The following is a 23,636-nucleotide window of genomic DNA, read 5'->3' on the forward strand; positions in this document are numbered from 1 at the left end:
GTCGTCATCCCCATGAAGTTCTCCCTCCCCTGTATCACTTTCTACATCTGTTTGAGGTGTAGATGGTCTTGGTGGAGGAATAGCTGGCAGAGTGTGAGGAAGAGGAGAAGATGGTGTGTCTGTAGGTTGAGGAGAAAGGGGAGGAGTTGTATTTGTCCCCTTTGTTCTCTTTTTAGGAGGAGGATCTTTGTCGTCCAACTGTTCATTCTTCCTCTTTTTAGGTAGTTTTGTCACCACCTTGCCAGTTTGCGGTTCGATAAACAAAGTCTTTTGTTTTGGATCTGTCTGATGCTCCTGTGTCGGTCCCGAAATTTTTGGTTCCGAAAGTTGCCTTTGCTTCTGACCGTCAGTGTTCTGTTTTCTCGGTACCAAGAATTTGCTCGATTCCGATTTTTTCAGTGTCGAGTAAGACTTCGGCATCGAAGCATGTTTCGGTTTCGACATGGAATGTTTCGACTGCAAGCTTTCCTTTGTATGGAGCTTCGGTGTCGATGTCGATCGCTTCTCGGCTCCGACATAGTGGGAGGCAGAGTGTTTCGGTTTCGTTGCCGGGCCCAAAGGCGGGGCGACGGAAACTTTTTTAGGTAGTCTGACCGGGCTCGAAGGCGGGGTCGACACCAAACGGGGTCGGTTTTCGGGTAAAGGGACGTCGTCACTCACGGTTTGATGATAGTCTATTTCTTCGACATCAGACTCGTCCACTTCCGATCCAGACTCCTCCTCATTTTCTTCTTCTTCTTCTTCGGGGTGCTGGGCCTTGAACAGCTCCGGGATTGCCTCTGACTGCATTCTGGACACTTCGTGTGTTCGGGCTCGAAGGTTTCTAATTGTCAACTTGGAGGAGAATGCTGCGCAGGCTTCACAGTTCCTGGACTCGTGTTCCGGTGATAGGCAAAGATTACACACCTCGTGTAAGTCCTTGTGTGGGAACTTAGCACCACACGTTGGACATTTTTTGAATGGAGTCCTTTCCATGGACTCCGGGCTGGACTACGTCGAGATAGGCCTCCCGTCTCGTCGACGTAGAAGTTGTAACTTTTGTTGTTTGACGTCGAAACGCGTCGAGATGGAAGTAAACTCGCGTTTGATAACAATACCGTCGAATTGGAAAGGGAATATGCGCCGAAATATCACTTTTTCCCGAAGTCGATCCGGAGCGCTTCGATCCTCATCCGAACCCGATGGCGGAAAAAAACAATCTAAGGATGGAGCCGATGCCCATGCGCACTAGCAACCAAAGGAGGAGTCATCAGTCTCGTGACGACAAAAACTTCTCCAAGAGAAAAACAAGTGCAATCATCCGAGCCCAACACCAGATGGCAATCTATTCAGTGTCCTAAGAGATCTGGAAGTGATCGGTCAGGTTCCCCCCGATACTGCGCCCACTGGAACTTCAGGTCCCACTGCAGCGCCTGCATATGCCATCTGGCATGATCAATCAGCAGGATACAGGAGGCCATAAGGACCAGCAGTCTCAAAGTCACTCTGACCAAAACCCAGGACAAGGGCTGAAAGATCGGAATCAGAGCCCTAATATCCCGGACTCGCTGTTCGGGAGGATAGACCCGAAACTGCGCCGATAAAGAGGAGCTTCTGAGAGGGAATCAGGTGTGACTTCGGCACGTTGATGGAGAACCCCAGCCAATGCAGGAGGTCGGCCATAGTCTGGAGGTGGGAGGCGACTATCTGGGGTGAGCCCGCCTTCAACAACCAGTCATCGAGATAAGGGAAGGCTGAAACCCCTCATCTGTCCAGATGAGCTGCGACCACCGCCATCACTTTCGTGAACACCCGAGGGGCACTGGTAAGGTCAAAAGGAAGCACAGTGAAGTGAAAATGCTTGTGGCCTATCGTGAACCGCAGGTAACACCGGTGGGCCCGCAGGACTGGGATGTGGAAATAAGCATCTTGCAAGTCCAGAGCTACCATCCAGTCTTGTGGATCGAGAGCAGACCAGATCTGAGCCAGAGTGAGCATCTTGAACTTCTCTTTGTGGAGGAAGCGATTGACTTTCCGGAGGTCTAAGATAGAACACAGACCCTTGTCTTTCTTTAGCACCAGAAAGTAGTGGGAATAGTAACCACGACCTACTTCTGGCATCTGAACGCGCTCAATGACCCCCTTGGCCAAGAGGGCTGCAACTTCCTCCTGCTGAAGAAGCATCAAGTTATCCCCCGACATGCGGTGGTACTGAGGTGGCATGGCTGGAGGGGTAGTCTCGAAGGGGAGGGAGTAGCCCTTCGGAAGCCTGCCGCCCACTGCCGTTTTATGGACTTGAAAGTTCAGACTAGGAAGGTTTGGAGGCAGTGATGGCCTGGGTGGAGGTGGGCTGACCCGCCCTCTGGCCCCTTGGTCCACCACGGTGGAACCCGCGTCCGCACTGGGATTGTTGCTGCGCAGGCTTGTGGCTCTGCTGCGGACACTCCTTCCAGTGCCACAAAAGGAGTGAAAAGCAGAAGGCGGAGGAGGGCGAACTGCAGACCGTCCCAAGGACTTGGCCGTAGCCCGTGAGTCCTTAAACCACTAACGCGCTGTCTGCTTTGCCGTCAAAGAGGCGACGGCCATTAAAAGGCATGTCCATAAGTGTCTTTTGGCCATCCCCCGAAAATCCAGTTGTCCTCAATCAGTCGTGGCGTCGAACTGCAACCGTTGTTGCTATCGATCTGCCCAGTGAGTCGGTTGTGTTTAGGTCACAACGAATTATGAACTTAGTTGCGTCTCTCCTCTCTGTAACAGCTTGGGAGAGAGCTGTCCGGGCCTCCTTCGGACACTGAGGCAGCACCTGCATCACCGTATCTCACAGAGAGTGGGAATAACGGCCCAAGAGGCATGCGGCGTTCACGGCCCGCAGTGCAGAAATGGAGGAAGGGACAAACTTCTTTCCGAACTGATCCAGCTTCTTGGATTCCCTATTCGGTGGTGTGGAAGGGAAGGCGGTCGGAGAAGCACAGGCTTGGACAACCAAGCTCTCGGGGTGGGGTGTTGGGAGAGGAAAATGGGGTCACCCGCAGCCGTGCGATGGTGTCGAGCCACATTCCTATCCACAGGAGTCTCTGTGGTGGGCCTGGACTAGGTGCCCAAAAGAACGTCGGAAAGTGCTTTGTTGAAGGGGGCAGCGGTTCTGCAGAAGTAGCTGCTGGCTGAAGCACTTCTGACAGGAGGTTAGTCCTGACGGCCACAGTAGGGAGCACTAGGTGTAGAGTCTTGGCTGCCCTACGCAACACCACAGAATAACTAGCGCCCTCCTCCGTCGCCACGGTAGGAGGAGACAGCATGCGAGGGTCTGGTGAGGTATCCAGACCACTGGCTTCCCCAAACTCCTCTGCCCAGCCTTGTTCATACTCCACAATCAGCTGCAAGAGGGTCCTCAGACCCCTCCCAGTCCTCCCCTTCCTCCTCAGGCTTTTCCACAGGCCTAAAATAAGACGCAGAGACCCGGGGATAGAAATCCCTGAGCAACGTCGACAACGGCATCGATTGATGCCGGCCCGACACCACGTCTCCTTCAGGGCTGAAACTGGGGTCGACGTTGTCCAGAGGAGCATGCAACGTTGGAAGCGGTGCCAGTGGGGTCGACGTCGGTGGAGGCGTTATGAGGTCAACCGGCGTCGACCGGGATCCAGGCCTGGATCCATGGAGGTCCTGCGGTCTTGGATTTATTCTTTGAGGGTTTGTCTAATTTATTGCCTCTGTGAGTACAGCAAATACTTAGCACTACCCTCTGATAAGCCTAAATTACTCACCCACAATACCACAAAAGAGAGCATTTAGTGTTATCATATTTGCATCTGTAAATCAATAAGGACAGCCTGGACTGTCTGCACAGTATACCTAGTTTTCGTACACTATATATAGAGCCAGCTTTCTACAGAAAGGCCTTCTCTTCGTCAGAAAACCCAAGGTCCTTCAGGGACACTGATTTGCCTGGATATAGCGTAGTATGCCCACTGCATACAAATGTTTTCACACTTGGTTGCAAATTACAAAATGTAATGAATGTAAATGTAAGAAAAAACACACAAAAGGATCAAACCAATATATGAATTTTAAAAATCAAATTTTGTTACCTGGGGTTGGAACATGGTACTCTCTGAGTATTCACGTTGTCACATAGAGGGTCTCCCCCATGGCAAATACCGGTTCGGACATAGATCTAAAAAGGAAAACACATTTGAGAAACTATTTGGTATTGTAGAGTAACTCTGCTATAGACAACAAAGCAATAAGGAGCAACATATACTTGTACAGTGGTACAAAAAATATAGAACAAGCACAGACCAAGCCAATAATTTTGACATTTGTAAAGTGAAAAATCTTTTGTATTCTGCTGTGGAGGCTGGAAACCAGCTATTGTGGGCACTGGGGAAGAATACACAAATATTTATAGGCAAAAGGACTGCACTACAGCAATACGAGTCCCCATCAGTCAGTATAGAGCAAGAGCACACGCCCGAGCTCAACTTAGTAACTGCAGTGACACCGTCAGAGTGTACAGACCCTCAGCTCAATAAGCCAGGAAGGACATGATGGGGATAACCAGACTTTACTCCATGTTTTCTGGCTGCAATGGCTGCCTCAAGTCAGATGCCAAGTTAATACAGATTTAATTATGTAGTTTTGGGTTGCTGTGTTCTTATAGATATAAATTTGCTTTGGTGGACTGGCTTTTCAGTGTGACTTAACAGTATCAGACAGCAATCTTAGTTGAAATGTATTTTGAAACTTATCTCCATAACTTAACTCTTGCACCTACTCGGTCTATTATCAATTAAAGGACCTCATTACCCCATGTTGCAAAGTTCTGCTAATTCCTGTTATTTCTTAGCAAAATTGGACAGAAAGCAATAAATAAGTGACATTGATTTGCAGAAATACTTTTTATTTTCAGGTGTTATAAGATTTTAAACAATTAAACAGTGGGCATGTTCAATAAATAAAAGGAACCAATATACTAGGAGTACTGATGACCTAATGGATGTACTCTAGGATTTTTCCACTGTATACACATGGACTGCAATCTCTGATTTACAATGCAATCAAAGCAGATTTAATAAGGTTTTAAAAGTTCATTTTGAGGGAAACCAACAAATAAAATCCCTTTAGTCAAAAAAGGAGAAAACAATACTCCTCAATAAAAACAACATTTTCCACATCCAATACACAGTGAAATATCATCCAATAAGTATGATATCTGGGACATTTGTCCCGATATAATAAGCCGAAAATGTACTCCTAGCATAATTTCTTTGTGAAAATAGTTGAAGACTGAATGACTGTTAAAGCTCAAAGTTTGTGTTAGAATGCTCAAGCTTTCAAATTCTACATAGGAACAGAATTTTAGGGTACCTTTAGATCAAGTATGCTGATGTTATGGATAGCAGAATCAATTTAAACATGAGAAAGGAGCACAGAGAATGAATTATGAGGTTAGGAAACTGGTTACTAAGAGGAAGAAAGAACATGAAAAAGGAAAGAAGGCAAAAGCAGAGAAGAGAACATGAACAACTTCAAGAGATATTCTGGAATGATGCTTTGTGTGAACACGCACTTTGAAGAGCAATTTCAGAACTTTCAGGGGAAATCGAGAAAGTAGTTCAATACAAACTATGAAATCTATCTGACCCTTCTCATCTCTAAAAGTAGGTCTCTTTCACTCTGGAGTCAAGTACACGCCAGTCAATGAAAGGATGGTGCAAACTACTATGCAGCTGCTATCAACACTACAGCCAAATATGGTTTTACATACTATCACTCAATTTGCATTACTTGCTTCACTGAACTGGAATGGAATCAACAAATTCTTAGGTGCTGGGTCATCAGCCGTACCTTATCAATGTCACGAATGTTTACGTTTACATATGTTGCACAAAGAATTTTTATTCTAAGTGCGCTGTTGATTGCCCACAAATCTTTGGTAGAGGCTTCACCATTCATGTAGGGAGTGGCTGTTGAGATGCGCCGAGAATATGAAGGCATTGTAAAGGTGTCCACCGGCAGCTGGCTATAAAGGCTATCTTTTGCCATCAGCATCAGATTGGGTAATCGACCAAGCATTATGCAGCTTCTAATATACTGTAAAATATAAAGAAAACACATTTAGTTATGCCTAATTAGAAAATAAATATTGAAAGGTAATATGATACCAGAAACAGCTTTCAATTATGTACAAGAATGATTTAATTACACGTCATGACAATTTGAATTAATTACAGAAGATTTACCAGAAGCAATATACTCACTACTTCCTTTGCTGGAATCAACTACATAAGACAGGGAGCACCACAGATCCTGAAGACCAAGACATGCCTTCTGTCTGGGAAGGCATTCAATATCACCAACCCAAACCCAGGAGAAGTTGTAGCCTAAAATCTATGTCTAGAAATGCATTACTTATCTTTATTATTAGTTAAAATATATATATATATATATATATATATATATATATATATATATATATATATATATATATATATATATATATATATATATATATATATATATATATATATATATATCTATATATCCCACAAGTTTGCCTGTGTATGAAGCATGCCACTCAAGACGATAAAGTTCTGCCACATTTATTCAAAAGGGAAACACAGCGCCAGGGAATTGCAGCATGCAACCAAATGAAAGTCCTTCCTGACGCGTTTCGTGCTCCAGCACTTCATCAAAGGAACTGGACTCTGCCGGAAATGCCCGATGCTCGGCACCACTTAAAGTCCGCCCTGTTGGGCGTGGCCACTCCCGTGGCCCGATGGTACTGGTAGTGCCGGTATCTCCACAAGTGCAGTTTTCGTGACATTTCCCTATAATTGAAAGTGTTGCCACAGTGGGTTGTGCATCTGCACTCTTACCAACGCTGCATTCATAGTTCCCGCATCAACTGGCATCATCTCCCAGGTTATATATATATATATAGTAGCAATTGCATTAAATACATTCTACCAGTTAAATTAAATTTTAAATGTTGTGCCTAAAGCCCGAAACAGGTGTTGTAACTCACAACGGCAAAATGTGTTAAATTGTGTAAAGATATTATAGACTAAGACTTGACATGGTTGCAATTGAATTCCTAGTTCACGTTAATATCTGATGGTTCTGCCACACACAATAAGAAGAGGTGGGGGGGGGACAGGGGAGGAAGAGGGCCACTGCAAGACTTTTAAAAAGGTGTTGGGGGGGGGGGCGTGGCCAAGATGGCGGGCTGAGTGGTCGCGCTCGCTGTGAGCTCCGCCAGCCCTGGGCCCTTAACCTACTAATATAGCGCTGGTCTCCCCCCCGGGACGCTGCACTTGACGAGATATCAGCGCCGGACATCGGAGTGGCGGCTGTGAGGGCGGAAACTGCCGGGATCGGAGGCTGAACGGTCCCGGAGTCCTCGCCGGAAACGAGGAGGGCCCTTGGCCCGGAGCGGAGGTGGAGCCGGAGCTTGGTTTTAGCGGCCGTCTACCTTGGTAACTGCAAAGGGGCCGCTGTTTCTTCCCACCCGACCCCGACCATCATCACAGCAACCCACCCTGTGGCGAACCCCGAGGAGCTGCGCAGCTTGGCGCCCGGAGGCCGGGCATCGGAGGAGGGAGTCGCGGGGCCGGGCACTACGCAAAGCCGCGGCTTTGGCCTGTGCCCCTGGACTGCAGAGGCACTAGAGGTGTCGCTCACCCAACAGCACATCGGAAGGACCACCTGGGTGCGGGACTGCATTCCCAGATTCGCAAGTGCAGAGAAGAGGGTCGAGAGACTTAGTGTTGCTGCCCAGGAAGATACCGCACGAGGCGCCGAGACTGCGGCCTACCTTTCCGGGAGTTCCGGAGGTACAGCAGTGGGTGTTCTAGCGGCTGGCTGTGGCGGGGCTCGGCTGCCTGTATCCCCCTGGGGTCGGCCCCTCGCCCGATGCCGAATCATCGCCTTTGAGGGGCTGGAAGGGAGGCGTTTGGTGTGATATGACCGGCACAGACTTGCGGTAGCACGCTGAAAGTTAGCGCGGTCCCCCCAGCTGACGCACCTGAGAAGGATATACCGGACCGGTTCGAGGGGGGCCATCTGAGGAGCAAGAGAGCAGAGACTCGCGCCCGTGGTGTCGGCCGTGGTGGACGAGGGAACAGGATTGGGCCCGTCGGGCCTGGAGACTCGGGTGGGACGCCAGTCCCCGGGTTGAACGGATCACGGGCCGCTCCATTGCTCATCAGAGGAGGCCTGCTGGCAGTACGGACCGGCCCCCTAGGTGGTTGGTGGTAGGGTGCAGGGCAGTAACTGCCTGGCCTGAGTGTCGACCAGTGGCTTGGACAAGGCCCCACCGAACATTCCAGAAGGTGCCCTAGCAGACTCAATGGCGAACAATAAAGGGTCCAAGAAAGGGGATCGCACCCTGCCGGACATGCTAGGCAGGAACGCCGCGAGACAGGATAGGGGACAGCCGTCTCAGAGTCTCTCCGGTGGCTCCCAGGGAGCAAGTGGAGGGGAGCCCCCGGTCACAAGATCCTTCCTTGAGTCCCTCTTCGGCACGTTGCGGGACGATTTCCAAACACTCAAGCAGGAGGTGGCGGGTGAGGTCCGGGAGATACGCCGGGAGGTGGATGGCCTAGGAGAGAGAGTGGCAACGGTGGAAAGCTCTGGCCATGCCAGGGACGAAGAGATCACGCAGCTGCAGCAGGAGGTTACACGGCTCCGGGACCAGCATCTTGATCTTCAGTCACATACCGAGGACCTTGAAAACCATTCCCGGAGGAACAACATCCGAGTCCGGGGAGTTCCTTCCCGAGAAGAGGGGGAGGACGTGGCTGCGTACCTGCGGGACTTATTCAGAGAGGTGCTGGGTGAATCGGCCGACTTCCCCATTCGGATCGATAGGGCGCACAGAGTGGGCTTACAGCGCCGGACCTCGGCACCCCCCCTGACATTTTGGCCTTCCTGCCGGATTATCCCCTGAAGGAACGAATACTTCGCGAGGCACGGAAGAGATCGTCCTTGGAATTTAGGGGCCACCGGGTGGCACTCTACCAGGATCTCGCAGCATCCACCCTGCAGAAACGCAAGGCCTTTAAAATTGCGACTGATTTTCTTCGAGAGCATGGCACTCAATACTCCTGGGGGCACCCTTTCCACCTTATTTTCCGGTGGAATGGGACTCTACATCAGCTGCGTTCCCTTCAGGATACATGTGGGGTGCTGGGTATCACTGCTACGGACGACGGAACATTCACACCTCGCCAGCGCCGTATCACCAGGGATGGCTGGCAGACAATCCCTGGCCGGCGGTACCCGGCCTCCTCAACGAGACCGGGTTCGCCTGCTGCGGCTCTGGATGATGCAACGAGAGATGTAGCCACCGTCACGGCGACAAGTGTAGTCGCGTTCACAGCCTGAATGAACTCCGGGGGGAGATCGACATCGCCATGACTGTAATGCAGGTTTGGGGGTTCGGGGGGGGGGGGGGTGGGGGGGGGGGGGAAGTGCGTAGTGGCTGGACGTCCACTTTTCTGACTCTCCACAGGCTTGTCCGCTACGGACCGGACTTGGACAATGGTTTTTGGTGGGTTGTTGGGGGACCGGGGGGGTGGGGTCGGGGTTGTTGTGACAGTCCCAGTTGCGGGTGGGGACTGGGGTCAGTTGGGCAGTTGGAGGGGGGGGAAACAGTTCTTGGGGGATTGGGAAGGGGTGGGACAGGCAAAGAGGGGGGATCCGGGTGTTGGCGGGAAAGGGGGAGGGTCGTCCAGTGCACAATGGGGTTCCTTGTTATTTAGGCAATGTATGTGCTTTTTGGTTTGCTCAGAATTGACTGCTGCAATTACAGCTTTGACTTTCTTTTTGATTGGCTGGAGAGTAGGGGAAGGAAAGGGTGGGCTGCCCAGTACATGTTGTGGTCTATAGCTTTCTGGACATTGATTAGGCCTCTGGCTTTGATCGGTCATTTTTGCCCCACACATGATAGCGCCTTGTTCATTATTGTGTCACCTCTACCACACGGCAGCATTTGTGCCCTTGTTACCCTGTTGCTATGGGGCCCCATTGCTTTCTGCTACACCCTTTCGCATGCCTCCTGACACTTGCAAGGTTGTGACCCTGAATGTCCGGGGACTGAATAATCCGGTCAAGAGAAGGGCTGTGCTCTCACTTCTAGAGAATACCCAGGCAGACATTTGTCTTCTCCAGGAGACGCACCTACTGTCACAAGACACGCACAGACTCCGTTCTCATAAGTTCCCGTCACAGTTCTTTTCCTCTTGTACTACTAAAACGGCTGGGGTGGCGATACTGGTGGCCCGACACTTTAGGGGAGAGGTCCTCCACAAGTTCGCCGAACAAAAGGGCAGGCTACTCGCGTACCGGTTTAAGATAGTGGGCCTTCTGTTTACGATTAGGTCCCTATATAGTCCTAATGAAAGGCAGGATCGTTTCCTGCAGACCGCGATCGAGGACATTACTTCTTCCCAGGACCGACATATCATACTCGGTGGTGACTACAACATGGTCTTTAACTCGGCACTAGATAGATCGGCGCAACGCTCCCCGCAAGTCGGGGAATTCTCCGCTGATCGTAGGGCTCAGTTGGAGGAGGTTGACCTCCTGGATCTGTGGCGACACATGCACCTCGCGGACAGGGACTACTCGTACTACTCCCATGCGCACAAGACGTATGCGAGGTTGGACCACCTTTTAGTTACCTCCCCGGTGCGGGCGCTGACCTCGGGGTCAGAGATAGGTGTGATTTCCCTTTCGGACCATGCCCCAGTTGAGGCTACGTTGTGTCTGCCACCGGCCGTTTCTCGGCCCAGGACGTGGCGTCTACGTGACACGCTGTTACATAGGAAGGAGGTGGTGGTCCGCATTGAGGAGGGGATCCGGGACTATCAATCCCATAATGACAACGCTGACACTAGCCGGGCTACGCAATGGGCGGCGCTAAAAGCGGTGATTCGAGGGGAATTTTTGGCGATCTCCTCGGCTGACAACAAAGAACGGCAGGCCAAGAGAGATGAACTTACGGGTCGGGTTAGAGAACTTGAGCAGATACATCGTAGGACTGGGGCTCCCAGGATCTGGAGGCAGCTCAAGGAAGCGAAGAAGCTCCTGGCAGCCCTGGATCTCGACCGGGCGGAGTATGCGGCACTCCGGCTGCGTCACACTTTTTATACTGGAGGAGACCGCTGTGGTAAACTGCTGGCCCACAGGCTCCGGGTGACGCGTCAGAATCAACTGGTTAAGGAAATTTCCGATCAGACAGGGAACGTAGAGACGGAGGACGCTCGGATCACGGCCGTTTTCCGCGACTTTTACAAGGATCTCTACACGGGAGAGCCCCCGGACGAGATGGCTATGGCCGCTTACTTGGATTCGGTTACGTTGCCGTCACTGGATCTTTTGCAGGCGGAATATTTGGATAGGGACATCCGGATAGAGGAAGTGGTCTCTGCTATTGCCAGACTTAAATATGGCAAAGCGCCTGGGCCGGATGGATTCACGGCCCTCTATTATAAAACTTTCTGCACATCTTTAGCCCCCATGCTTACGCACCTCTTCAATTCCTTTGCCGATCCCGGAGCTATCACACCTGATCTTCTCAGGGCCTCTGTTACGGTTATCCCTAAGCCTGGTAAGGATCCGAAGCACTGTGGGTCTTATCGGCTGATCTCTCTTTTAAATATTGATTTGAAGTTGTATACAGGGATTTTAGCCGCGCGCCTAGCTCTTCACTTGCCCGGTCTCATCGACCCTGACCAAGCAGGTTTTGTCCCAGGGAGACAGACAGTGGACAATACGAAACGGATTGTCCACCTTCTGGAAAAGGCTTCCCGGATTCCGGGAGAACGGATGATGCTGGCGGTAGATGCCGAGAAGGCCTTTGACCGGGTCCACTGGCCTTATCTGGAGCGGGTTCTAGTGAAAGCGGGGATAGGGGACAAGTTCCGATCCATGATTCTTAACTGTTACAAACAACCATCAGCAGTGGTCCGGGTTAACGGGTTTACATCTGCGACCTTTGACATTGAACGTGGCACCGGCAGGGCTGCCCGCTCTCGTCCTTACACTTTGCTCTTTATATGGAGCCGTTCGCTCAACGGGTGCGTGATAATCCTGCGGTGACTGGAATTCGGATGGGGAGTTTCACGCACGCTATCAGCCTCTATGCAGACGATGTCATCCTGTCCATTGATGAGCCCCGGACGGCCCTCCCGGCGTGTATAGAGGAATTGGACTCCTTCGGCACGGTAGCGGGGTTTAAAATGAATATGGGGAAGTCGGTGGCTTTAGACGTCTCCCTCAAGCCGGCTACTAGGGCCTATTTGCAACACAGGTTTCCCATGCTTTGGTCTTCAGGTGCAGTACCTTACCTGGGGATTCAGATTGCTCCCACTTTGTCAGCCATGGTGTCGGCCAACTATCAAGCCCTAGGTGCAAAGATTAGGGAGGAACTGGGGAGATGGAATCGCGGAACTCTCTCTTGGCTGGGCAGGATAGCTGCTGTCAAAATGACGGTCTTGCCCCAAGTACTTTATCTTTTTCGGGCCTTGCCGCTCCAACCGCCGGTCGGGTGGATACCGCAACTACAAGCGGATGTTTCACGCTTTGTCTGGCAGGGTAAGAAGCCTAGAATGCGCAGAGCCCTCTCGCTGCTGGCTCCTGAAGAGGGCGGTCTGGGGATACCCGATTTCCGCAAATACTGCCAGGCTGCACAGCTCCGTTATCTCGTGGAATGGAGTAGATGGGAGTCCGATAAGCATTGGCTCTTCCAAGACCAGGCGGTGGCAGGGAGACCGTTGCAGGAGATTCCTTTCCTGCGTCGTCCACATAGGCCCAAAAACCTCTACGCCTCCTTTGTTACGAGAGTCCCCCTGCAGGTGTGGGACGCTACTAACCTCCAACACGGTCTCACCACGTTCCCGTCACTGCTCACACCGCTGGTGGACAATCCAGACTTTACCCCGGGACTGGAGAGAGGAGCGTTCACGCATTGGAGGCAGGCGGGGTGCCGAGCCCTGTGCCATCTATATAGCCCTGAGGGGGTTATCCCCTTCTCCCAGCTCCGTCAGGAGTTTTCACTCCCGGAGAGCGACCGACACCGCTATATGCAGGCTCGCCACTGCGCCCTTCAGCCGCAAGTGAGAGAGTCAGCAGACAGGCTTTTTCTCCCTTTCGAAAAGTGGCTCTTATCGCGCACATCGGATGCCAAACTGATTACAGATCTCTACAAGCTACTGCAACCACCTGCGACACACAGTTATCATCCCGGGAGGGAGCGCTGGGAAAGGGAACTGGGGAGGACACTGAGCCCTAAGGAATGGGAGCACATATCTTATAGGACGAGGCACTCGGCATATCACATGGGGCTCACTGATACTCGGACCAAGGTCTCCACCTACTGGTACTACACACCTGAACGAGTCCACTAATTTGATCATAGCAAGGAGGACACATGTTGGCGGGGGTGCGGGCACCGGGGGACACTCACGCACATTCTATGGGACTGCCCGTTACGTCCACTTTTCTGACTCTCCACAGGCTTGTCCGCTACGGACCGGACTTGGACAATGGTTTTTGGTGGGTTGTTGGGGGACCGGGGGGGTGGGGTCGGGGTTGTTGTGACAGTCCCAGTTGCGGGTGGGGACTGGGGTCAGTTGGGCAGTTGGAGGGGGGGGGAACAGTTCTTGGGGGATTGGGAAGGGGTGGGACAGGCAAAGAGGGGGGATCCAGGTGTTGGCGGGAAAGGGGGAGGGTCGTCCAGTGCACAATGGGGTTCCTTGTTATTTAGGCAATGTATGTGCTTTTTGGTTTGCTCAGAATTGACTGCTGCAATTACAGCTTTGACTTTCTTTTTGATTGGCTGGAGAGTAGGGGAAGGAAAGGGTGGGCTGCCCAGTACATGTTGTGGTCTATAGCTTTCTGGACATTGATTAGGCCTCTGGCTTTGATCGGTCATTTTTGCCCCACACATGATAGCGCCTTGTTCATTATTGTGTCACCTCTACCACACGGCAGCATTTGTGCCCTTGTTACCCTGTTGCTATGGGGCCCCATTGCTTTCTGCTACACCCTTTCGCATGCCTCCTGACACTTGCAAGGTTGTGACCCTGAATGTCCGGGGACTGAATAATCCGGTCAAGAGAAGGGCTGTGCTCTCACTTCTAGAGAATACCCAGGCAGACATTTGTCTTCTCCAGGAGACGCACCTACTGTCACAAGACACGCACAGACTCCGTTCTCATAAGTTCCCGTCACAGTTCTTTTCCTCTTGTACTACTAAAACGGCTGGGGTGGCGATACTGGTGGCCCGACACTTTAGGGGAGAGGTCCTCCACAAGTTCGCCGAACAAAAGGGCAGGCTACTCGCGTACCGGTTTAAGATAGTGGGCCTTCTGTTTACGATTAGGTCCCTATATAGTCCTAATGAAAGGCAGGATCGTTTCCTGCAGACCGCGATCGAGGACATTACTTCTTCCCAGGACCGACATATCATACTCGGTGGTGACTACAACATGGTCTTTAACTCGGCACTAGATAGATCGGCGCAACGCTCCCCGCAAGTCGGGGAATTCTCCGCTGATCGTAGGGCTCAGTTGGAGGAGGTTGACCTCCTGGATCTGTGGCGACACATGCACCTCGCGGACAGGGACTACTCGTACTACTCCCATGCGCACAAGACGTATGCGAGGTTGGACCACCTTTTAGTTACCTCCCCGGTGCGGGCGCTGACCTCGGGGTCAGAGATAGGTGTGATTTCCCTTTCGGACCATGCCCCAGTTGAGGCTACGTTGTGTCTGCCACCGGCCGTTTCTCGGCCCAGGACGTGGCGTCTACGTGACACGCTGTTACATAGGAAGGAGGTGGTGGTCCGCATTGAGGAGGGGATCCGGGACTATCAATCCCATAATGACAACGCTGACACTAGCCGGGCTACGCAATGGGCGGCGCTAAAAGCGGTGATTCGAGGGGAATTTTTGGCGATCTCCTCGGCTGACAACAAAGAACGGCAGGCCAAGAGAGATGAACTTACGGGTCGGGTTAGAGAACTTGAGCAGATACATCGTAGGACTGGGGCTCCCAGGATCTGGAGGCAGCTCAAGGAAGCGAAGAAGCTCCTGGCAGCCCTGGATCTCGACCGGGCGGAGTATGCGGCACTCCGGCTGCGTCACACTTTTTATACTGGAGGAGACCGCTGTGGTAAACTGCTGGCCCACAGGCTCCGGGTGACGCGTCAGAATCAACTGGTTAAGGAAATTTCCGATCAGACAGGGAACGTAGAGACGGAGGACGCTCGGATCACGGCCGTTTTCCGCGACTTTTACATGGATCTCTACACGGGAGAGCCCCCGGACGAGATGGCTATGGCCGCTTACTTGGATTCGGTTACGTTGCCGTCACTGGATCTTTTGCAGGCGGAATATTTGGATAGGGACATCCGGATAGAGGAAGTGGTCTCTGCTATTGCCAGACTTAAATATGGCAAAGCGCCTGGGCCGGATGGATTCACGGCCCTCTATTATAAAACTTTCTGCACATCTTTAGCCCCCATGCTTACGCACCTCTTCAATTCCTTTGCCGATCCCGGAGCTATCACACCTGATCTTCTCAGGGCCTCTGTTACGGTTATCCCTAAGCCTGGTAAGGATCCGAAGCACTGTGGGTCTTATCGGCTGATCTCTCTTTTAAATATTGATTTGAAGTTGTATACAGGGATTTTAGCCGCGCGCCTAGCTCTTCACTTGCCCGGTCTCATCGACCCTGACCAAGCAGGTTTTGTCCCAGGGAGACAGACAGTGGACAATACGAAACGGATTGTCCACCTTCTGGAAAAGGCTTCCCGGATTCCGGGAGAACGGATGATGCTGGCGGTAGATGCCGAGAAGGCCTTTGACCGGGTCCACTGGCCTTATCTGGAGCGGGTTCTAGTGAAAGCGGGGATAGGGGACAAGTTCCGATCCATGATTCTTAACTGTTACAAACAACCATCAGCAGTGGTCCGGGTTAACGGGTTTACATCTGCGACCTTTGACATTGAACGTGGCACCGGCAGGGCTGCCCGCTCTCGTCCTTACACTTTGCTCTTTATATGGAGCCGTTCGCTCAACGGGTGCGTGCTAATCCTGCGGTGACTGGAATTCGGATGGGGAGTTTCACGCACGCTATCAGCCTCTATGCAGACGATGTCATCCCGTCCATTGATGAGCCCCGGACGGCCCTCCCGGCGTGTATAGAGGAATTGGACTCCTTCGGCACGGTAGCGGGGTTTAAAATGAATATGGGGAAGTCGGTGGCTTTAGACGTCTCCCTCAAGCCGGCTACTAGGGCCTATTTGCAACACAGGTTTCCCATGCTTTGGTCTTCAGGTGCAGTACCTTACCTGGGGATTCAGATTGCTCCCACTTTGTCAGCCATGGTGTCGGCCAACTATCAAGCCCTAGGTGCAAAGATTAGGGAGGAACTGGGGAGATGGAATCGCGGAACTCTCTCTTGGCTGGGCAGGATAGCTGCTGTCAAAATGACGGTCTTGCCCCAAGTACTTTATCTTTTTCGGGCCTTGCCGCTCCAACCGCCGGTCGGGTGGATACCGCAACTACAAGCGGATGTTTCACGCTTTGTCTGGCAGGGTAAGAAGCCTAGAATGCGCAGAGCCCTCTCGCTGCTGGCTCCTGAAGAGGGCGGTCTGGGGATACCCGATTTCCGCAAATACTGCCAGGCTGCACAGCTCCGTTATCTCGTGGAATGGAGTAGATGGGAGTCCGATAAGCATTGGCTCTTCCAAGACCAGGCGGTGGCAGGGAGACCGTTGCAGGAGATTCCTTTCCTGCGTCGTCCACATAGGCCCAAAAACCTCTACGCCTCCTTTGTTACGAGAGTCCCCCTGCAGGTGTGGGACGCTACTAACCTCCAACACGGTCTCACCACGTTCCCGTCACTGCTCACACCGCTGGTGGACAATCCAGACTTTACCCCGGGACTGGAGAGAGGAGCGTTCACGCATTGGAGGCAGGCGGGGTGCCGAGCCCTGTGCCATCTATATAGCCCTGAGGGGGTTATCCCCTTCTCCCAGCTCCGTCAGGAGTTTTCACTCCCGGAGAGCGACCGACACCGCTATATGCAGGCTCGCCACTGCGCCCTCCAGCCGCAAGTGAGAGAGTCAGCAGACAGGCTTTTTCTCCCTTTCGAAAAGTGGCTCTTATCGCGCACATCGGATGCCAAACTGATTACAGATCTCTACAAGCTACTGCAACCACCTGCGACACACAGTTATCATCCCGGGAGGGAGCGCTGGGAAAGGGAACTGGGGAGGACACTGAGCCCTAAGGAATGGGAGCACATATCTTATAGGGCGAGGCACTCGGCATATCACATGGGGCTCACTGATACTCTGACCAAGGTCTCCACCTACTGGTACTACACACCTGAACGAGTCCACTAATTTGATCATAGCAAGGAGGACACATGTTGGCGGGGGTGCGGGCACCGGGGGACACTCACGCACATTCTATGGGACTGCCCGTTACTGGAGCCTTACTGGAAGGAAGTGTTGGATGATATTGTCGCACACTTCAACATTGAATTGCCACGCTTCCCTGCTTATACCTTGTTGGGGCTTCCAAACAGACTGATGTATCCCCTTAGATCCCGTAGGGGCAGACAGATAGCGATGGCTCTAGGCTCAGCAGTCCAAAACATTTTAATACACTGGCACACTGCTACGATACCCTCCATCACAGGTTGGCTCCATAGGCTGTGGCATGTGTTTGGTATGGAGAGAATGTCCCTCACAGTGGCGGGAGATGTGGAACAATTCAGGGAGATCTGGCAACCGTTCCATTCCCTATTGCTCACGGAATTTAGGGAACTCACCTGCCATAGGTACCTCCGCCTTCTGCGGCTTCCAAGCCCGATAGAGCCTGCCCAGTGATTTGTTACTGGACTTCTTCTCCCGGAGGGACGTGGCCTTGATGTATTTTCTTTTTGGTGGGGGACTGTGCACTGGACGGGGGGTGGGGATGGAGGGGAAGGGGGGTTGGGGGAAGGGAGTTGGGTTGTTGGGGTTTGGGGAAGGGTTGCGCGGGGAAAGTCATTTCATGCTGTGACAGACCATATCATGTTTTTCTGTGGGGGCATAACCTGTCATGATAATCTTTGCTGATGGTGCACCTGAGATTTGGGGGTTATTTCTGCCCTGTCATATTGCTTTTTGAAGATGTGTGTTTGTCCCAACATGTTATGCCGAATAAAATACTTTAAACCTAAAAAGGTGTTGAAAAGTAAGTAGTTTTAAATTAAACTATTATCATTCAACAAACAGCTGACAGCCTTCCTGGAGACGAACGGCTCCCTCGACCCATCGCAGTCCGGATTCCGAGCGAACCATAGCACCGAGACCGCCCTCATCGCGGCCACCGACGTCCTCCGGACCCTGCTGGACAACGGAGAAACCGCCGCCCTCATCCTGCTCGACCTTTCGGCTGCGTTCAACGCGGTCTACCACCGCACCCTGACAACCCGCCTCCGCCACGCCGGGATCCAAGGAAAGGCCCTGGAATGGATCACCTCCTTCTTCTCCGACAGAACCCAAAGAGTCCGTCTCCCGCCCTTCCTCGCAGAAGCCACCAAGATCTTCTGCGGCGTACCTCAAGGCTCCTCGCTGAGCCCCACCCTCTTCAAAGTCTACATGAGCCCCCTCGCAGCCATTACACACAAGCACAACCTCAACATCATCTCCTACGCCGACGATACCCAACTGATCCTCTCCCTCACCAACGACCCCACCTACGCCAGAGCCAGCTTCCAGGACGGAATGAAAGACATCGCAGACTGGATGAAGCTCAGCCGCCTGAAACTGAACTCAGACAAGATGGAAGTCCTCATCCTCGGCCCATCTATCTCCGCCTGGGACGACTCCTGGTGGCCTCCTGCTCTGGGCCCCCCACCCAAGCCCACGGACCACGCACGCAACCTGGGCTTAATCCTGGACTCCTGGCCAAGCAAGTTAACGCAGTTACCTCCTCCTGCTTCAACACTCCACATGCTCCGTAAGATCTTCCGCTGGATCCCCACTGGAACCAGGAAAACGGTCACCCGGGCCCTCGTCACCAGCCGTCTGGACTACGGGAACGCCCTCTACGCTGGGACCACCGCCAAACTACAGAAAAGACTCCAGCGCATCCAGAACACCTCAGCACGACTCTTCTTGGACATCCCCCGAGACAGCCACATCTCCGCCCACCTGAGGGACCTCCACTGGCTCCCCGTCAGCAAAAGTATCACGTTCAGACTCCTCACCCACGCACACAAAGCTCTCCACGACTTGGGCCCCGAATACCTCAACAACCGCCTCACGTTCTACACGCCAACCCGTCAGCTCCGCTCCGCCAGCCTCGCCCTCGCCACCGTCCCACGGATCCGCAGAACCACCACCGGAGGAAGATCCTTCACCTACCTGGCGGCCAAGACATGGAACACCCTCCCCACCCACATACGAATCACCCAGGACCATCTCTCCTTCAGGAAGCAACTCAAGACCTGGCTTTTCAAGCAGTAGCAGCCCCCCCCCCCCCCCCTCCCCAGCGCCTTGAGACCTAGCGGGTGAGTAGAGCGCTTTACAAATACTCTTGATTGATTGATCATGGAAAGATGAGAAGACTGGGGCGGAGGAGGAACGTACATAGAAGGGAAATGGCAATCAAGCGTAAGAGACAGTTTGAGACACAAAGTGAGTTAAAGAGTGAGTGTGAAATGCTGAGAAAGGTAGAGGCAAAGTCTCTCGGTACTAGTTTAGGGGCTGCTGCTAATACTTTCTTTGCCTTGCTGACTTGTTTCCTACTGTGTGACTTCCGCTGACTGACCAGAATTTCCTCTGATGGTGTGAGTGCCAAGATGGAGCAGGGTCCTGCAATCATGTTCATGATTGAGGTACTTGATTCAACACTGAACCATATCTTGAAGTGGCACATCAACGAGTGTGCATATTGTCAGCAAAGCCTGACAAGAGCTACTACTGTCATGTTATCATGATAAAAGTTCTAAAATATTCCTCTCTGTCATATAGTTGTAACTGTGGATCAAATTCCAAGATTTATTGATGTTCAGAATATCAGTCATCCCTCCCATTAAATCATTCGGGCATGGTGTTGGAGATCAGTAAATCATCCATAACAGTACTTTAAATAAACCCTAACAGTATTGTTTATGGTAATAAGAAGGTGACTACATCACACAAGATTTCTTGGAGGCGGAGCACTTCTTTCTTTAATGGCTTTGGCTAAGATGGACCATCTTGGTTCTTCGGTAGTTGCGATATCTGAGGGAATCATGTTTTAAACTTTGTTTTGTTTTTTCTTTAAATAACTGGTACATGTTTGTGATAATTCAAAGTAAAGTGTGTCTCTGCAATACGTACATATGAAACATGTGACCAATTGTGGGTATTATGAATAGTAAATGGCAATAATTTACTGGCACAGTTAGAAGAGGTTTCATCTATTAAATATACTTTACATGGTAGTCTTTGAGTTATGAAACTAATATGCATTTAGGTACTGACTCAATGGCACAAGAAAATTCACTAAATTAGGCAAGTCTGTTACATTCAGTCAAGGTCTCCCAGATTTTTTTTCAATTTGTGGGACAGAAACTACCTTTTTAAGGCACCCACTTCGCTGCGGTGGACCAGTCCATACTGCAGGTCAGTTAGTCAACTGTTGGTGATGATGGGCTAGTGCATCTGAGGGAAAGTTGAGTGCTTAATTTTGGAAACGTTCCTGCTGAGGGAAAAACCTTGAACATGATGCATTTTCCTGCAATCTTAGCAGTTTATGTAAATATTTGCTTCTTAATTGTTGCATCATCATCATCTTGCATCAATTAAACGACTAAGATTATTCCAAAAGACCTTACAATAGCTTGCTGTGACAATGATTATCTGGTGCCTTCAGAGTTATCATTTTTACCTAATAAAATCTGTTGCAGCACCTAATAGTCTATGTTGCCTTGAATAACCGTTGCCTTATATATATGCCTAAAATTCATGGTTTGGTTCTGTTACATAAGTTATCACTGCTGTCCACATCCAGGAGAGCTGATTTTTAAAGCCACTGAATTTTATGAATCACATAATAATGAAAAATGCTAGAAGCACAGGCACACCACCTGATAGTTGGCCATATTTAATGGAAGGATTGTTGGTTGCCTGTATTTGAACTAGTACCTTGCTTGGTAACAAGGTCTTGTGTCAGCAATATTCAACATTTACCCATATTCATGCTGCTGCCCAAATTAATAATTGGTATTATGCAGTTGACTCCAACAGTTAATTATCACTGAAAAGATTGTATGCCTCAATGTGACATAATTGGTGTCCAGTAATATCTTTGGTTTGCTAAAAGCTGATCGTCATTGTATGAGAGTTGCACGTTTTCAATCAGCTGCATTATGCGATGTTTAATGGAGGATTCAGCGAGGTGCATCCCTCATTGCATGGCAGAATCCAACTACATAATTAGCTATTTGTGTTTGCCAGGGAAAAGAATGTCTTCATTTTTTAAATGTTTGCAAATACTGTGGGATCAAGCGATTATGTCCTTCGGTGAGCCGATTTCTCCTGAATAATACTAGTCTAATAGGTCACTGACATTCATAGTTGTTCTACGGTTATTTTCTCCAATCTAGTCATTGTTCCTATTCAGTCAGGCGTTGGTAACACACCTTGAGGAAACAGCTGACTGGATTTCTTTGAGAATGGACAAATTTGGACGTGTATTCCTCTTTTAGTGAACTGGCCATATACGTGACATTATTTGCAGTGCATAAATATTCAGAGTAGCTGTCAGTAAGCACAATGCAGTTAGAATTCCGTGCAGTAGGAAAAATAGGCAATGCCGTCACTGCCTGGAGAATGATCTGTTCTCCTATATAAGGTGCCAGAACTGTTGCATGCAGAGAAACAAAGGTTTCTTAACCACAAGAAATAAAGAAAATAAAAAAATAGACCCACTCGGCCCCCTCAAGGGTGATGAGTAAAGTGAAGATTACAAAAAAGAAAAGAAAATTATGACAACACACTTATGGCAGAGGTTTGCTGTGGGAACTAAAAATAAAATACCATGTTCCATAATTTAAATTCTGAAAGTTCTTACGCCCATATTTGAATTATATTGGTGCCATGGAGTCACCTAGGTAAGTCAGGGCATTTTTACCATCTCCTAGACTTTCGCATCCATATAATTTTCTAACAAATTTGGAGAGCAAGATTAGAAATCTAAGTATCTCAAGGGCCCTACACCCCAATGGATATTGCAACACAACTCTTAAACATTTGACAATAGCCTTGTGTATTACTAACGTGTTAAGGATTCTGAAAATATAGGAAAAGTGATCCTGAAGCTCCAGGGAATAAAATATGAATGGCTTTTTAGAAGCCCCTTTGAAGATGTTCACGACTGTCCTACCAGTCCATCTTGAGGAGTGGGTAATAGACATCCACTTTTCAGCCACAGTGAATTATGTCTTGGAGTAAATCCGTAACGACAGGGAAATTCACAGGAAAACTAAAATGCATGTATAGGATAAAAATTCGCTAAATAAAGGAAGAATAATTTTTTGTTCTCCCAGAGCTTGGACCAAGCCAGTTATAGTAGGTCAGTCTGTAGCGAGCAACACCTGAACAAGGATAACCACTCCATGGTTGCCATGGAGCTATGGAACAGTTGAAAAGAAAATACACTGTCAGGATTGATTTTGCCCTGCCTCAAGTAGGGGGTAACTTTGAATCGGAGCGGACAGCTGGTTTTAGGCTAATTGCCCTAAGACTAGATAGAAGATCCCCTCTTTTGAAATATCCAGTGTTTGCTCTTTACCGAAGGAAAGTTGAAGTCCAGAGTTACAGAACCTGGCAGTTAATAGGTCGGACAGCCAGAATCTAGTGAGACCGGGGGCCTGCAATCACTACTCAGTCGACATGCATATTTGCCTGCAAGTGGCATAGATTAAGTGTGAGAGTCCATATACTGTCCGAGTGAGGCCTGCATGCCTCTCAGCGCATCACCACTGAGCCTTTGATTTTTCTGTAACTGGATATTAGCGTGAAGCCCACGGGCCATGCCGGCTTGTCACTGCACAATTGCAGGACGAGTGGTTGAACTATTGTGAAGGTCTGTGCACATTCCAGTTGCTGCTAGTCTCCTAGCCTAGTATCAAGCCGTGCAATCTAGATCTGTGGCCAAAGAAAAAGGTGTGTAGTACAACAAAAGACAAAGATGCAGGTATCAAACTGTACACATGCAGGTGCTTAATTCGGTATCAGTAACATGTAGCCTTGTAATTAATTATACCACAGCTGACTGTGTCCCTGGGGATCATAAATATGTTAGTGATTAACATTCTTCTAGAACCGTTAAGAATGAAATGTATATCAAACTTGTGTCTACTGTCCGTTACTTTGCCTTTGTGTGCTCTATGGTCTCTTAACGTGCCCATTGTGGTAGACGGAGGCTCTGGCTTGCGCTTACGGCACTATACAAGATGGTATGATGTTGCACAAGACCATTGTAATTGTTGACTGTCATTCCTGGGTTTTTTCACTTTATATTTCTCCAGGATAAATGTATCCTTTGTGACCTAAACATAAAATATCAATACAAAATAATGAAAAAATTAATAAAGTCTTA

General features: G+C 50.2%; 1 protein-coding gene across 1 annotated transcript in view; it reads right to left on the reverse strand.

Annotated features, from left to right (window-relative positions):
- The window catches only part of PIK3CA (phosphatidylinositol-4,5-bisphosphate 3-kinase catalytic subunit alpha), a 300,074-nt gene that overhangs the window by 186,930 nt on the left and 89,508 nt on the right, over window positions 1-23,636 (reverse strand). Inside the window, exons 4-5 of the mRNA XM_086944379.1 lie at window positions 5,827-6,072; window positions 4,068-4,153 (exon numbers count right to left, since the gene is read on the reverse strand). Coding sequence (XP_086800505.1) covers window positions 4,068-4,153; window positions 5,827-6,072 — 332 coding nt within the window. The remainder of the gene's footprint in view (window positions 1-4,067; window positions 4,154-5,826; window positions 6,073-23,636) is intronic.

The sequence above is a fragment of the Lissotriton vulgaris genome, chromosome 11 (assembly GCF_964263255.1).
Source record: "Lissotriton vulgaris chromosome 11, aLisVul1.2, whole genome shotgun sequence".
Taxonomy (NCBI): domain Eukaryota; kingdom Metazoa; phylum Chordata; class Amphibia; order Caudata; family Salamandridae; genus Lissotriton; species Lissotriton vulgaris.